Source organism: Anopheles stephensi, chromosome 3, assembly GCF_013141755.1.
Source record: "Anopheles stephensi strain Indian chromosome 3, UCI_ANSTEP_V1.0, whole genome shotgun sequence".
Taxonomy (NCBI): Eukaryota; Metazoa; Arthropoda; class Insecta; order Diptera; family Culicidae; genus Anopheles; species Anopheles stephensi.
This window is the reverse complement of record NC_050203.1, coordinates 80,079,662-80,096,308: the sequence shown is the minus strand read 5'-3', so window position 1 is coordinate 80,096,308 and position 16,647 is coordinate 80,079,662. Positions and strand designations below refer to the sequence as shown.

Below are 16,647 nucleotides of genomic sequence, written 5' to 3'. Positions count from 1 at the left end.
ATCCCAGTGTACGGATCAGTGGAAATCCAGTGGAAAAGCTACCCGCTCTACACAAGCCTTTCTTCATTATTATCTACCCTGAGGGTCAGCATCCAGTTGCTGCTGCTGCTGCTGCTGCTGGTGTTGAATGACACGATATATTCCAACCCGGAAAAACGGGGAAAAAAGGGGCTTGGTTCCGGCATACTGAAACAACGATGAATATTGAAAACATGATACGCAATAAGGAACCGATTGATATGGTTGCCACCACCACCGTGGTGGATGACGCGGATGATGATGATGACGGGGGTTTATTGAAATTTAAAACCATCTCCTCCCATACGGGGTGAAATGATGATGGTGTGTGGTTTCATTATAATACTTACAGGAAACATTTAAATTGGATTGTTTTTTTTTTATTTCAATGTCATAATTGAATTGAATTTTTAATTTTTATTTCTTCTCTTCTGCCTTTTTCCCAATTCACAGATCAACTCGTCACATTTCCGCAGTGGGTCACATCACAACGGGTACCCGTTCGTCATCGATGACCTTAACAAGGATTTTTCCGAAGTAATTGAGATGGTAAGCAAGAGTTATTTATTGAGCACTCTAGCACTGGTAGTGATCTAATTTTATCACCCGTCTTGTAATAATCATTATGCGTCTACAATGACCTTTAAAATCGATTTCAAAATGGCTCATCATAAACAACAAATATCCTATATCGTGTCGTTCCTTTTGTGCTTTCGTTTTCCACCATCAGCCATGGCCTTTGTGTCTTTCGTGGCGAAAGGCGGGAAAGCAAACGGAGCTGTTCACTTATTAAAGCTGATCATAAAATAACAATCCCACTGTTCCGTACACGTTCCGAGCCCTCTGTTGTTGTCCCGCAGAGCTAGTAGAATAGATCATTTACCACATCTGGGTGGTGGCTTGGCCGCCACAAGCTCAATGTCAGGGACGAACCAAAGTTGAAACCCGGTCCCCAGTTTCAAGGTCCATGCCGGCGTTTGGCAGAGTGCCATTACAGGAAACAGTCGAGCGCGCCGGGAAAAAAGCAAAAAAAAAAACGAAAAGAAACAAACACACACACATACGCACGGTGGAAAAGAAAAGGTTGGCTCTAAAACGGGCTGACTCACTGGCTTTGGTAAATTGTAGCAATTCCACTGGCGCAACTCGTTGCCATCATCACGTGACACACGTTTCTGTCGAGGCGCATCCGGGGGAAAATGAGGGATAAAGAAGAAAGGAAGGAGGCGCGCTTTGTATTATCTCTTTTGCGACGCACAGACGAAAACCTCACTCTCCATTGGAAAGTGTCGAGTTTCCGTGTCGCTTTAGGTTGCTTCCTTTTCGCTGGAATTTCCCCCCTTATTATTATCAAACATTCCTCGCAGAGTGGCCCGACGAGATGTCCTTCGTTCCGTCCCGGAAAGCGACCATGATCGTCCAGCGAATTTCGGATGGAGACGCCTGGTACTTTATGTACGCATATGGCGCTGTGCGTTCAAGGACACGGCTAGCGTTGCCCTTTTGCTAAGCACAGCCAGCGCGCATTATCTGTCGGTTTCGTTGGTTTGATCGTGCCGCTCTGTTCAAAATTGTTTCCCGTGGTTTCCGTGTACCGAACGTGATTTTAAGCGCGATGAAACGTGATCCCGCTCCGATACGCTGCTACCACCCGAGGGCACGGTGTGCAGTTGCGTGCATTTTAAAATGGTTGACACGGTCATTAATTTATGTCCATCCACTTTTGCCCCAGCAGCTCTCAGAGTAGAGGAAAACATAAAAATAAAAAACACACTACCGGCAAAACACGCTTTGACGAAAACTGCGACGAGGATGATAAATGGCCGTAAAGAAAGAAACAAAAAAAAAAAACGCACGATACAGGAAAACAAACGCGCGAGCAGAAAAACATCAAAACAGTGACGTCCGTTTCGATGGTAATCGAATTTATGGAAGGAAAATAAAGTGTACCCCGCGTACCATGGGTGGTCTAAAAGGCACGCATAAAGCTGCCAAGATGCTATCGCTCAAGCGGGCCGTGTCTTGCTCTGCGTGCGGGGTTGTTTTGGCCTCTTTCACGAGATGAACTACCGCAGGGTCACCGTCCATGGTAGTAGCAAACGGGCCATTTATTTTTGGCTTGCAGATGCTCTCTTTACAGCCTTCGGATCGGTAGGGAAAGTGATCGGATCTAATATCGTTAAAATACCCCAAATGAAGTTAAAATTGTTCGGCTGTCATCGTAGCGAAAATAATACCCAGAAAAGCAGGTTAATAACTTAATTAAACTAAGTTAGCTTGAGGGGTGATCTCTTTCGCACTCAAAATACCGCAATACAGCCCATCAGAGCGGGAGCTGTCCGATTTATTTACTTCGAACGTCCTGTGGATTGCATACCTTCCGGCTGCGAGCGATATACGGAGGCAATTATCTTTATTAGTTGTGCTGAAACAAAAGAAGCTTCGTTGCAGCAATATTAATAATTGATTAACACCCAGCTTTTACCTCGCAAAAGAAAATCCTCCTGTACAAACACACAGCAACGCACACCCAACATGCATTGGCCATTTGATTGAAATATAGCCACCTGTCACTGAGGGCTACTCAAAACCAGCGCAATCGTCATAAAAGGATCTCACTCCGGTACAGTTGTGTGTGCCAGGTCTGGTTTCTGCAAACCATTTATTGTAACTAAGTGGGCTCATACTCCCCCCCCCCCCCCAACACTGGACTGGTAGCCATTGCATTGTATTCCGTTCCAGCTCAGACCTGGTGTGGCCTGAGCAAATTGTGTGAAATGTGATATTTATTACTGTTTTCTATGGCCAAACCCAATGCCTCAAGTGTTTGTGTGTGTCATTGGGCGCGCTACGGGGTACCATTGGGGGGAAAAGGGGTACGAACGATTGGATGTAGCGACACACTGTCCCCATGGTAATCTCTCGGTTCCCTTTTTTGCAGCGAGCCCACCCATGTGTAAGCCATTTGCTGTGTAGTGATAGAATTTCGATGGACACACGAGGTAGCAGTCGCCGGGATAACGGCCTGCACACGTGGTGTATTCCATTTTTGCGTGCACGGAACACGAACCATGCAAAAGAAGGATTTCATACTCCAACTCTTATACCAACTCCAGCACACGGATACTCCAGCCGCTCTACAAACACAACACACACTCGGTTCCTCGTGCCACCGTGAGGTTTAGGGAGGAATTTAATCGCAAATTGGATCCCACATTAACGCAACCGCCATGAAATGAGATTCCGGTCTAACAGGAGGAGGGAATTTTTCGATATTTTTCCACCTCACCTCGCATCGATGCTTTTCTTGGAGCGGGATGAGATACTAGCTGCTACGTGACAGTGGGCAGGTCAGGTTGGATCTGTTCGTGAGCGGCGAATCGACGGCTTTTCCCCTTCAGCACGGTGATAGCCTTGGAGGGCGAATTTGTGGGACAGAAAATGTGGCGAGCAGACAAAAGGGAGGAAAATTGAAGGATTTCCATAGGGATTCTAGAGTTGGAAAGTTTTAAAGCTGTATTGGAAGATGCAGTCATGCTTGAAGTCCTTAGCGTTTCCATCAATATAGTTTTATTTTAAAGCGTTGGCTTGGTTGCAATAATTTGTTTCCTGCAAAGTTTTATAATGGGTTTCAGTGTAAAAAAAACAAGGGCATATAGATGGCATCACCCAGTGAAAATAATATTCATAATGCTTTGGATGTCGGTAGCCCTCTATATGTCAAATTTCGAAGAACAAAATAAGTAACCTTATTCTATCATACAGCAGAAAGGATTCTAAAATTTCTCCATGCTAACGAAGTAAATCAAGTCTTATCAACGCTCCTTAAGCTTCTTCATTATAGTATTTACGCTCACAAACAAAGTTCAGCCTGACATTAAAGCAAAACCAAAACAAGATGCAGCTGGTGCAGTAATTAATAATGGAAATAGTAAAAAATCATAATCCGCCCCTAAGCGACTTAAAGTCATGATGCAAAACAAAAACACCATCTTCTTCCGCGTAAAGTGTGAAAGTTCCTGCGTTTTTTTTGTGTGCCTTTCATCTTCACTTCCACATCGAGAACCTTATGGAAAATCATCCTGTTTTTTGTTGTTGCTCTTTTCCCACCCCCAAAAGAGCAAGCGGGTGAACAAAAAGCAGAAGGATTTTAATAAATTATAACACTGCTTCCGGAAAACGTGCCCAGCTCGTGCTTGCCTGTACTCGTTGCGAACGGGAGCCCCTGGTCGAATAAATCGTGCCATCATCGTTTAATGGGCTGGAAGCAGTAAATAATTCGCAGCAGTAACTATTGTGCGCTATGCAAATGCTACGATCTGGGCAAGCTTCTTTCCCGGGTGGTGAACTTTTTCGGGTGCACTTTTGGGGGTTTGTCTTCGAAAAAAACCCGATAGAATGCACATCTGGTTATTCTACTGCATGATGGTAAAAATATAATTATTTGCACAGAGAAATTTTAACGAAGAGCTCTCGAGGACACTACAAAAAGCAAACGGTTGCCTTGAAGAGACTCGGGACACACTCACGCTGAAGGGCGCTTTTCTGTGGGCTAAGAAACAATATAGAATTGCCATCGCAACCCACTGCAACAAGTGTCCTCTTTTGTGGCATCTTCAGCTGTTGTGCGCCCGAGGGCGAATCGTTTATTGCAGCTCACCTGTTCTCGCTATCCTTCCCGCGTGTCCTTTATCCTAGCTACCTAAACAACCTACCCAAAGAACACTTACCACGGTTGTCTAGTTAGAAGATGCATTAAGAGTAAGATTGTTTCATGTTTCAACCATCGTAGATAAACCTGACCACGGTTCACAAACTCCCTCAAGGTGAACCCGAACAGGGCAAGGTCTATGCTTCTTCTCGGGGTCGTCATATGGCAAGTCGGTGCACCAAGTGAGCATAGACGGTTCTCCACCACCAAATCTGCTCCTTAGTGCTACGCTCACCGCTTAATCGAACCATTATCCCACTGCGACCGCACATATTGCCTCGGTGTACGGTAGTGCCCTACATTGCATAGAGCCGCCAGGAAGACGCGCGCTTGCAAGGTTTTGCGCTATCTCGAACATTACCGCGTTGGGGATGGTTTTGGATCTTAGGATCTGGTCTCTCGCTCTCCCTCTCCCTCAGCTCTTTGTGTATCGGGCACATGTTGTTGGTCTGGCGTGAAATATGATAACAATTTGCAAGTCGTCTTCCCGTAGACGACACCAACGACAGATGCAGACGGGGAAAGTGGTAATCGAGGATGCTGTCGATGCTGCCATCCGGAAGAGTGGAAACACGGAATCGGCACAAAAGAGAGATGTTAACCGTCTTTATCGCTCTCTCTCTCTCTCTTTCTTGACACTTTTTGCCACTGGTTGTTGTCACGATTGACCCTGTACGAAAATGGTCGGCCTCAATGGTGTGCCATCATCTGTACATCTAATAAAGATTGCCCTTATTTTTGTTTCCCGAGGGTGGTAGATGTAGGATGAAACAAAAGGAAAAGTGAGTAATTTAGTGTCATCTGTTGAAGGCGTGTTTTGTGTCAAGGTTGCTTTTTGGATGACTTTTTGTTGTTGATGGTGTCTTTATCCAGTTTAGGAAGTTATTTGTTCATTTGTATGATTTTTGGCTTACTAATAAATGATCTAAGTTTATCAAACTAAATTCTGACATAGAGATACTTGAAGCGAATCCTTAGTGGGCTCGAAGGAAGCTCGAGATCGAAGCTAAGTCTTTAGTATTAGTGGAGAAGTACGTATACAGATCCTTCGAAACTGAGCTATTACGTTATTAAACGTTATAAACTAGAAAAAAATCAGTCTTAAGTCTGGCATCTCAGAGTAAATAAGTATACAAAATAACTGAAAATGTGCCATAGAAATGGCCGAAGTAATTTTCCACGCGATAAAAAAATGTAATACTTAATCTCCTAAATAGATAAACTATAAGTTTAAGTGCTATAATAGAACACTAATTGTACTAAAAGCTGGTCTAAAAGTGGCGTCTAACATTGAATAAGTAAACTTGCAATAAACTATGCAATACTTATGTGCTATGATCATAACTCCAAGATTATCTTACACATGCAACGCAAACTCAGTTCCTGGTGACTAACACTTCAAACATCAAATTCATCCACCTCACGTGCTCCAATTTCACCATTAGACGCTCAGTGTGCTCACTGTTGTGTTTATTTTAAGCGCTACCTGAGCCAACCTGGCTCCACTCACACTTGATGACGAGTTTTTGGATGACTACTTACAGCACCAGCAAACCCTCCAAATATAGCATATTACGGGGTGTCGTGTTTAATTTTGTGTTCCCATTAAGTTGCTCTGAATCATCCCGCTTTCGGGTCGCAGTCCAGCGGGTGATAATTGAGCGCAGTTCAGCATGCTTTGCAAGCCTCTAGTATTTGCAGCGATGCGTTAACATTGAAGCTGTTTTTATTTTTTGGAAGGGGCGAGTTGTGATATCATACCTGACAAACGGCAGGTACTTTTCTGATGCAATAGTGACCATCGTGCGAAGAGATTATCATGCCTGATGGTCAGTTCCGATGGACTACAGTCTAGGCGCATTGCGTAGAGTGAAGGGAATTACCACCCGAGGGTTTTCTTATCTTATCTTACAACCCAGATTGGTGTGGTTTTTCGGGGGTTGAATTTGCGCTAGCTCCACTTCTGAAACAAGCAGAGGTTTCTCGGCAACCCGCTTCGGTGAAGCACCTTGTATGGTTAATTCTGTTACAGCGTATATATCACTGCACTGGAAACCATCGTTCCCTAGTGTCGTTCCATCTAATTAAACGTTGCTCGCACGCTGTTCCACCAAAGCTTCAAATGCAATAACGATGTAAAAATCAATATTGAACAACTGAAGGACGGAGAAGATAGTTAAATAAAAAGCGGCATTCAAGCATAATGAGCTTCGTTTGATAAAATGGTTTTCCCCACTCGGAAGCCCCGTCCGAAGATATCTTCGACTCACGACACAAATTCGCTTCGCTTCTGCCTAACTTCATTAGAAGCGATGGGTAAAGCGAGGAAGAAATTTACTTCGAATTAAATATCAACGTAAACGGCCGGCTCGCCGGGGTTTTCCTGAACGCTTCCGGCCTGTTGTTTTCACAACAGACTACGGATCATTAAAACGGACTCGAAATCGAATCGTAAAACGCTTTTCACCGTAGTAGGCTTGTAGTAACGAGGAGCAGAAATGCTAGTCGAGACGTCGCGAGAGAGAGAGAGAGAGAGAGAGAAAATGTCCGCACGACTACGGAGTCCTTGAGAGTGTAATTAATTTTCCACCGTTTCTCGATTTTTCCTCGCAATGAGTCCACGGTGCAGACGGGTGATCTTGAAACGGGAAACGAGACAATTCATGTTATGCCGTAGATTTCTACGAAACTCCGGGACCCGTCCTCGGAACTGCCGAGTCACGGTCACGCTAAGTGGGAACTCTTAATGTACAACTTAACACCTCGCTCCGCACGAGAGCAGGTGGTTTTTGGGGAACGTCAAACTCAGCTCAGTTTGACGTCACGCTTGCGCATGGTCGTAAAGTTGTGAAACTTTTCCACGATCGTGACATGACATGACGGCACAGTAACGTGCGTTTCGTGATTTCGTCACTAATGGATACTTTTCCTGCTCCCAATCTATCCCGTCACAGGTCGTCGGCAACAAGCACAACACCCTGATCTACGACATCCTAGGTCCGAAGGTGAGCAAACTCCAGTCACAAACATCGACGACATCGGCCTCCTCGACGTCATCGCTGAACGAGCTGAACTTCACGTCTTCCGTCCAGCAGACGTACAACGGTGCCGCGAGCGTTCCACCGCACCAGCAACAGCAGATCGCATTGTTCGTCTGCATTGCGGGTGACAGCACCGCCCGATCGCGGTATCAGTTCTACATCGACGATACGTTCCGGTAGGTGGTAGCGGCGCAGAAGACGCTTACCAGCGAAGACATTCCCGCTGTGGCGTAGAGTCTTATGAAAGGTTTCCCATTGTAGGTACGTGCTAGGACACCTGGTGACGGCGTTCGAGCTGTACGAGGAGAAGCGTGTGCGTGATCAGTGCCAAAATTTGCTCCAAGTCGCCCGCCGGTTGCTGGGAAAGATAGGTAAGTGTTGCGAGATGCTAATTTGGAGATTTGAGCCGTCCCGAAATAGATACACGGCAACAACAATAAGCACCGATGGAAGTTTCCAACTGGAGCTCCCGGAATGGAAACCATGTCATCGCTTCGCATTAGCACCACTATTTACGTACTCAAATTGAATGTCCACGGAACTTGAGCATTCCCGTCTTTTCCCGCCCTTTTCGCTTTATTGCTTTAAATTTTATTCAAATACTACTGCCGCTCTAAACCTGTAGAGCAATAAAAGCACGGCCACTTGTCAACAGCAATTATCTTATCGAAACCCCAAACCCCTCCTACACGAAACCACGGGAAACGGGAGAGAACAACACACAGCAAAAAAAATCAATCAATCTCCCACACCAATTTCCTCCAAAGGCATCATGATGATTCCGGCTCGCCCTATCGGCCCAACCGCATCTTTGCTGTGCCTCGTCGAGTGGTTGTCGCCGGCCCTGGAAACATATGCTATTGATCATTTGATAACGATTTACACCGTGTTTCCAGGATTTAATGGAAGCGTGCACCGTGTTTACCTTACAATCAGATGCTCCAGGTAAGCCCTCCGGAAAACCGCCATGAGAATGTGATGCGTGATTACCGGCTGGAGGGGGGGAAGGGGGGGAGGGGGGGTGTATTAAGCCGATCACTCGAATCGATGATCGTTTATTTGAGGCGGGCCTGATATTAATAGTTGGGTGAACCATTAATGAGACGCGTCTAATTTTGTGTCGTGGAGCTCGAGGGAATAATTAATCTACCCACGCACACACACACACACACACACACACACACACACGCACATCAGCGAGCGAGGAATGGATGTCTTTTAATAAAAGCTTTCGTGCGTTAATTTAGACACCTTTCATCGATGTACAGAAGAATGCATACGACAGTCTAACCATGATTTAGCCTTTAATCACAAGACAAATTGTCACAAGACGGCAAACGAGTAATTTTGGAAGATATGTACAGTTGCTCTCGTCGAAATAGGGACTCCTGATACTATAGTCCTCACGAGGAGCTCTTGAATGTTTGAAAAGGAATATTATTAGTTTAGCTGCAGCTGTCCAAGAACTGCTTCTTCGTCTCCTTAGGCACTATCAGCTGGAGAGATCTTGGCGTTCCATTTCTGGCTTCCTTGACTTGACTTTAACGATAGCCGGGCGGTTCTTTGGAATAATCGATAGCGGTGCTAGTCTATCTAGGATAGTAGGATAGCCTGACACTATCCAACTACCATAAAAAAATCAAGTCGAGGTAACCAAAAATGGCAGGCAAACATCTCCCAAAGTTATAGAAGATCAGGAAGCCGCTACTTCCTCGCCAACCAAATTTGAAAGTGTCCTATTGTAAATGTAAACAACTGTACAGCAGAAGAAGAAGCCGGAAGCCGCACCACCAATCGCTCATTAATGCTGAACAAATTATCCCAAATGTCAAGTGTCAATCTTGTCACCATTGTCGACATCTCGCTGCTTAGTGAGAATAAACCTTTCTTTTCTGCTGTCCTACAACACTGCCTACAGCCGCAATGGCGCCAGTCCGTCATCAGGTACGGGACCAGCTTCGAGAGAGAGAGACGTCAAATTGAATTCCCAGTTAAAACGTCATCGCTAATGAGGCTTGATGAGGCACACGGTTTTGTGAGTACGGAACGGCACGGAGCGAAAGCGGGGGACCTGAGCTGTTGATGACGCTTCTTCTTAGCAATTAGGCACGTTTCTTGCCAATGTTTGATCGTACAAGCGCGATTCCAATCTGCTGCCACGCGGTAGTTAGGTGTGTTTGTGCATTGCGGCGGCCGTTTATCGTACAGCGGCAATCGTCGTCATTAAGTCTACTCGTTAAGCATTCTTCTTTGGTGGTACGTACGGAATCTCGCACACTTGCTTATCAAACTTATAATACCTGTTGTTGCATCGGCACTGTCAGGTGCCGCCGCCTCTGGAGACGTGCGCGGTCGACTCGGAACAAGAACGAACACGGACAGGTTATCTAATCGAACTCGGTGCTTTTGGGTTGTATTTCATTGTACAGTTACGCGTTTCTTTGCCTTCCGGTCTTCATCAAGATATTGCAGATAATTCCTCCCGAAACCGATCCACAAGAAAGGAAGTCTGATACGAGGGAGAAGTACATGGAGTCGTGGCGTACCATAAGGAATTTTCTTACGCAGAGCATTGGTGTGTCTGTGTGTGTGTGCGTGCTATTACTTGAGTGCTAAAGCTTTGCCCATATGGCTGTGCTTACATATGGGAGATTTGGTGGTGGCGCCACCCTTACCAGTATCAGAAGCGATGTGCGGCGAAGCGGGAGAAGCGACGATTCATTTGCATACGCGAACTAATTCAATTCGATTTAATTAACAATCGGAACCGCGTCGCCGCACTGCGATGCGATAGAAAATGGTTTGTTGTCGGTTTGACGGGGAGACCGGATGGTTTAGGGTTCGCTTGATCGTTTTAAGTGGTAGGAACGGAAGGCAGCAGGGTGAAGGAGAGCGAAAAGTGGAGGTTAGTTTTATCACTGGCACGACATAGCTTGTGCCGCATTTGCTTGACTAAAAGGCGTTCAAGAAATGTTCTTGTGGGTGGGAAAGAGAAAAATGGGGTTGTACTGTTTCGACAAAGCAAGGACATTTGTGCGGTTGGAGCAGAATGGAATTGGTTTAGTAAGCTGATAGCATTGTAAGTGCGTTGAATTTACTCAGAAATGCGACGGTAACCGACCATTAGAAAATGACATTAATGACCGTCACCGTGTTGAACGTCAATTCAGTGGAACCCAAAAATTGGTCTCAAGGAATGTTGAGCTGCGTTTTAGTACAAGTGAACTGTCAGTTTATAGGGGCAGCAGAGCGACACCGGTCTTCACATGGCAGATCCAGGGTTTTAATCCCATCCAGACCGCCTCCCAGAATTCTTTGCTACGGGTAAAATCAAGTCACAGGAAGCCAGAAATGGCAGGCCAACACCTTTCAAGGTTGTAGTGCCTAAGGAAAAATAAGAACTGTCATTTTTGACAGTTGTCATTTGTAAAAGATTTATTCAAAATGTTTGCTTAGTATATTCAAAGCGTCGCTGGAGTACGCCATGAAATTTACGCCTATTTCTATCTCAAAATTCCGATCTTATCAATGCACTTTTATACTATTACACTTTTATAATTGCTCTTAAATGCCAGGATTTCCAGATTTTGTAATCAAATTTGACAGTTCACATTTTTATTAGATTTCTCAAATTTTACTTTTACTGCCCTGGTTTTTCTAAAATTATTATTCCATTTTCTCTCACATGATGAAATTTTACATTTGGAATATGAAAATTAAGTACAATTCGTTTATACCTCTTATTTCAACGCCTCAAATACAACCTAAACTAACACAAAACAATCCAACAGAGCGTAACATCAACTAAATGTAATGAAATTGCATAAACTTCCCCACGTGACAAGAACCAACGTCCCTGACGATAACTTTTCAATCAATTTCAAACCCAGCCAGGGTACAGTAGTAAGCTACCTACCTGCCTATGCCACCCGATCGCACACTTAACACGACCGTTTCGCTCACCTAACTTAATTTCCTATCGCTACCGTTTGGCGAGCCGCGTAATTCGAAGACAATGAACCGGTGCGGTTAATTACTTACCTAACCTAGGCTGCAAAACCGAATCGAATCAACCGCTCCTTTCGCGGGTGCCCCGGCCCTAGATGATGATGATGATGATGATGAACACTGTTTTGATGGATCATAAAGCCCGAAGAGCGAATGGGTTTCGGTGGGAGCGCGGGTTTAGATTGGGCGTTCTAGGTGTACGGAACAATGGCACTCTCGTATCACCCTACTGGTTGCACCACCTGTCAGGCGGAAAACGGGCCAGCACAATAGGGTGCCTCTATGAATTATGGTCGAGGCCAGTCCGGCCAGCCGGTGGTGTGTGCTCCCCAATAGGTCGTGACGGAAGTGTGAGTTTTGTCTTTCGCCTGTTTTTGTTCCCTTTGTGCCCTAACATGGTAAATTAACGTTTTATCAGAGCAACTTTGCTCGGGTTGGAAGCTTCCCTTTATGTTCAGTTTGCAAAAACAAAAAATCTTAAATTAGTTGTGTGATGGAATCTTTTTTGCTCTAAAAAAATGCAATTTACTGTGAAACTGCACTAAATTGCATTCCATTTCAAATCAGAATTCTAAAATCAACAATTTCCCCTGCACGAATCTGGACTGATTCTCTTGCCATTCCAGCACAGTTGTGTTTGAACTTTTAGTCCTCAAAAATAAATAAATAAACTAACATAAAAAAAAACAATCCCATTTATGATGCGATCCAGCAAATTCAGAGTCCCCGGCTGAATGTGTTCATCGAAACGTGTTTCACCGGTAGCCGTGCCATGATTCCGGAGCCCTGTTTTATGGCCAATTGCAGCCGCTCGCAACCGGATGTGTCGCTGTTTGCTATAACAAAAAAGAGGTTTATTTTATGTTTGCTCAACAATTCGTGCTGGAGGGAATTTATATGCTTTGCTGGAGTTTGACTCTTTTTTTTGTTCCTCTCTTCCCATGGATTGATATATATCACGTACTGCACGTGCACCGACGATTCTAGACTGATTGCATTTTTTTGCCTCGTGATTTGTTTGACTAAAGGGAGAGAGAGAGAGCTAGCGCGCGAAACCTTTGAAATCTCAAATATGACGTATGCAAAAGCGCGAGTCTTTGTTTCGGATGGCAGCATCTCGAATGAAGCTTTATGATCGGAAAGCACTCAGCTAGTAAGGTAGCGGATCGATATTGACTGTGCAGTTGAAAAATGATGCAGTATAATATTACCTACTAGGAAGGACTGTCTTTATTTAGTATTTTAGATTATTTGTACTAAAAGAAATGTTGTACTAAAATTGTTATACTTAGCATGTGTTTAAGCTAATAATAGCCTGTCTGGAATTAGATTAAAATAAATTAGTCATACCGCTTCAAATTAAACAGAGCTCACCAACTAAACAAGATAATCGCCCTGTCTACTACTGTCTGCCGCAGTCTAATAAACGAAGTTCCTCCATTATTAATTATCTTCAAATCATCGTCAACGTATGTGGTTGTGAAAGGGATAAATTTATTGCTCTCAATGCACCAATCTGCCCGGTCGTAATTGCTTCCCGTCTTAAAACAGCAGAAAATGTACTAAAGTGTACGAAATATTGCAGGTGAACTGTCAAATGTGACAGATGTCATTTTTATAAGTACTTATTTATGCTTCCATAGCACTGAGTATTGCTTCCTGACTCGAAACCTAAAGTTTAAGGTCGTAAATCATCCAATTTGGCTCACCTTTTTCAATGGTGTGCGTCTGGACACGCTTTGATTGGGGATAAAAACATCGAGGACAACTTTTCATCGCTTGTTATCTACTATTCCGAACATGCTGGTAGAGCATACAACAAGCCAGTGGAAAACTTCTCCCATGTTCCAAGTCTTTCGGGAAAATATCTTCACAACAAGATTGTCGAGAGGAGTGGCTTTGATATTTGTACCATAAAAGAAATCTTGGTCATCATGGTCAACTTCTACAACTTATAACAGGACCACGAAACAATAGGATCTTTCCACCGCTGTCTGGCTGTAGAAATGTTCGTTAAACAATTTTTCATTTAACGTTCCGCTTTCTTTAGCTTCACCATTGGCTTGCGTTCAAGTATTAAAGTAAAAAAAATAAAACGCACAAAAAATAAATAAAACAAATCACATTTTGACCTCGCGGCCAACCGGGCCAATTCGTAAGTTTCGGGGGGAGAAGAAGAAAGTTTGCTGTTGGGTTTTCTTTTTAACCGGAATCATTTTTCAAACTTCCAGAACCCGGAAGAAAATTGTTTTACCTAGCACGCGCAACTGCCGGCGTTGAGGACTATTGTTGCGTGCCACTGGTGGTGGCCGTGGTGGTGAAGTTTTCCTTTCGAAGGCTCTCCCCCCTGGGATGGTAAACGATCTATTTTAGCTTCTGCCCCACTTTTGCTGCTTCCCTGCTGCTGGTTTGCTGAGGTTTTTTTCCCGCAAACTTCACTTCATCTCCGCGTGGTTTGCATCGTAAATCACTTTCATCGAGACAAACCGAAAGTTTGTGGAGAGTAGCGGGCAAAGAAGCAAAAGAACTATCATTTGCAAGGCTAAACCGGGCACAATCGTGTAGCTGAGCGGCACTACTGGTACGATGGCACGTAATGTAGTGCCACTGGGGGAAGCATTTTTCCACGAACTTGAAACTTGGTTTTTTCTGTTCTGTCGGAGTGGCTTAAAACTGGTTTGTTTGCTGACATAAATAAATATGAGCTTCAGAAGGGAAAATAGTTGTAGAGTCCACTAGTAGAGAAGTTTCGCTGTTGTCAAGTTGGTATGTTAAATAAATATGAGTCTATCTTCCACGTGGGTCCTAGACGTGGTCTCTTCTGAGAGTGACTAACGTCTCGTATCTGTGTTTGAGAGGAAGATAAGTGCTTGAAGTCTATCAGCATGAAATGTGCTATTGTTTACAGTGCAACAAGTTATTGAGAGTATACACAAAAGTTTAATACATTTAGAGAGTCTGCATTCCTAAATGTACTTCTTATCACAATGCTCTCAATAGCCCTTCTGTCCTAGTCTAGTACTCTGCTGATGATGGAAATTGACCGTCGTAATGATTTCAAAGATAAATATCACTTTCGAGCCATTTATCCGAGAAAATATAATGTTTCGGTAATATTTGTAATCTGTTCCAAACTCCACTTCTTAATCATATGCACTAAACAAACATGCTATAAAACTATGCCATAAATTCCTTATTATTCCTACTAACCTCCAAGCAAACGACTGCATTTAAATAATAGAGCCGTTTCAATAAAACCCAACATGCTTCCCATCAAATTGACTCATCCTAAGCGAAACCACCCACTTTAACGACGTAACTCAACGACGTTGCGACAAGGACTCTTGTGTAATCCTTTCGTCATCACACTCTGCCGCACACTGCGTCGTAAAGAAAGCCATTGTAATAATTAATATTATCGTCCCAACATTATGAACGTCAAACCAATTGCAAGGACAATTTTTCGACGACTGCTAGCATCACTTCCCAAGGGTGAACAACTCTTGCAAGCCACCCCACCATCGTCGATATTTATGGTGAAACCCCAAACTGCAAACCAACGTCCCAACGAATGACTAATAATGAAGGCCGGCCCAGCCATGCCAGCCAGCCAGCCAGCTGTTGTTACGTTATGACAGCGTGCCGAAAACTCGTCCGAAAGTGCAATTAAATTGTGTACTGTTGTGTGTCTGTAGGCCAAAGCAAACCGAACGTCGTCACACCCAAGCCACCCATCTTCGAATCGAAGCTCATAAATTTAATTGACTCAGCACAAAATACAAATCCATTACGGACGCGTGTTTATGTGTGGAGGAGACCATTTTTACGTACCCAAGCGAGCGTCCTTCCATCTCTCGACTGGACTCGACTTCCACTCCAGTGACGGTACGGTTTTTTTGTTCCTTCCCTTTCCCGTATTTTCTTTTTTCGTGGGGACACTTTTAATGACCAGCATGACGATAAGCGCATGGGTTCCGCTGAGCGCATAATCCTTCATCCTTTTTGTGTTTGATGTGTCGTACAGAGCTGGGCGGACTTTGTTGGCACTTAATAAATGAGCTTACAAATTTGTCACCATGTGTCATGTTCTGGATGTTCGGCGTGTTTTTGTTTGTGATTTTCTCGCCATAGAATTTCCCTTCACGCTGGACAGAGGACCCTTTTGTTGGGGAGCGTGCGTTATTTTATTTAATTTCTGGCCCTCCGTTTTTATGTCCATCAGCACCAACGGAAGGGAAGCACGTTTTCCAAATCTCGGCTCGAGAACAATTCGTCCAGCGTTTGTTTCCGTTTGGTCGGTCACAGCGTGTGGCCCTGCCATGCGTACGGACGCAAGTGCATGTGCCGTAGTGATAAATTGTGATTTATTTTTACGATTATTTCTCGCAATAATAATAAATTGTGCCCCATTTTCATTTGACGCAACTTTGGACGGTTGCTGCTTGGCAGATTCGGAGTTTGGGTCGAGAGATTCGTTTCCGGGGCTTGCTTACTATTTGTTTATCTGTCTGTCTGCCTGGCTGTCCGTCTGCATATCAATGTCTCTATAGCCGTTAAGTCTTACGTTCGTACTGACCATTGCTTGTGTGTCCAACAGAAACAGAACGTAACGTTTGGTATTCGATCTATTAATTTATAGCATCGATTGAGCTACATCGAGACGATCTCACTAAATTCTACCCATCATCTTCATTGCTTTGAGACATCTTTATTATGCACAAGGACTTCTTCATTTACTCAATTGATTGAATGACCATCTTCAAACGAAACGCTGAAGACTCTTTAAACTTAAAGACTTGGTGTGGAAAATCATCCCCACCTGCCTTGATGCCAGCGATGCCGATCACATCCATCATGCAGAGGAGAGAA

General features: G+C 44.1%; 1 protein-coding gene across 1 annotated transcript in view; it reads left to right on the top strand.

Annotated features, from left to right (window-relative positions):
* Positions 1-16,647, top strand: part of LOC118509167 (cGMP-dependent 3',5'-cyclic phosphodiesterase-like) — a 47,810-nt gene that overhangs the window by 16,922 nt on the left and 14,241 nt on the right. Inside the window, exons 3-5 of the mRNA XM_036049425.1 lie at positions 472-567; positions 7,684-7,946; positions 8,032-8,141. Coding sequence (XP_035905318.1) covers positions 472-567; positions 7,684-7,946; positions 8,032-8,141 — 469 coding nt within the window. The remainder of the gene's footprint in view (positions 1-471; positions 568-7,683; positions 7,947-8,031; positions 8,142-16,647) is intronic.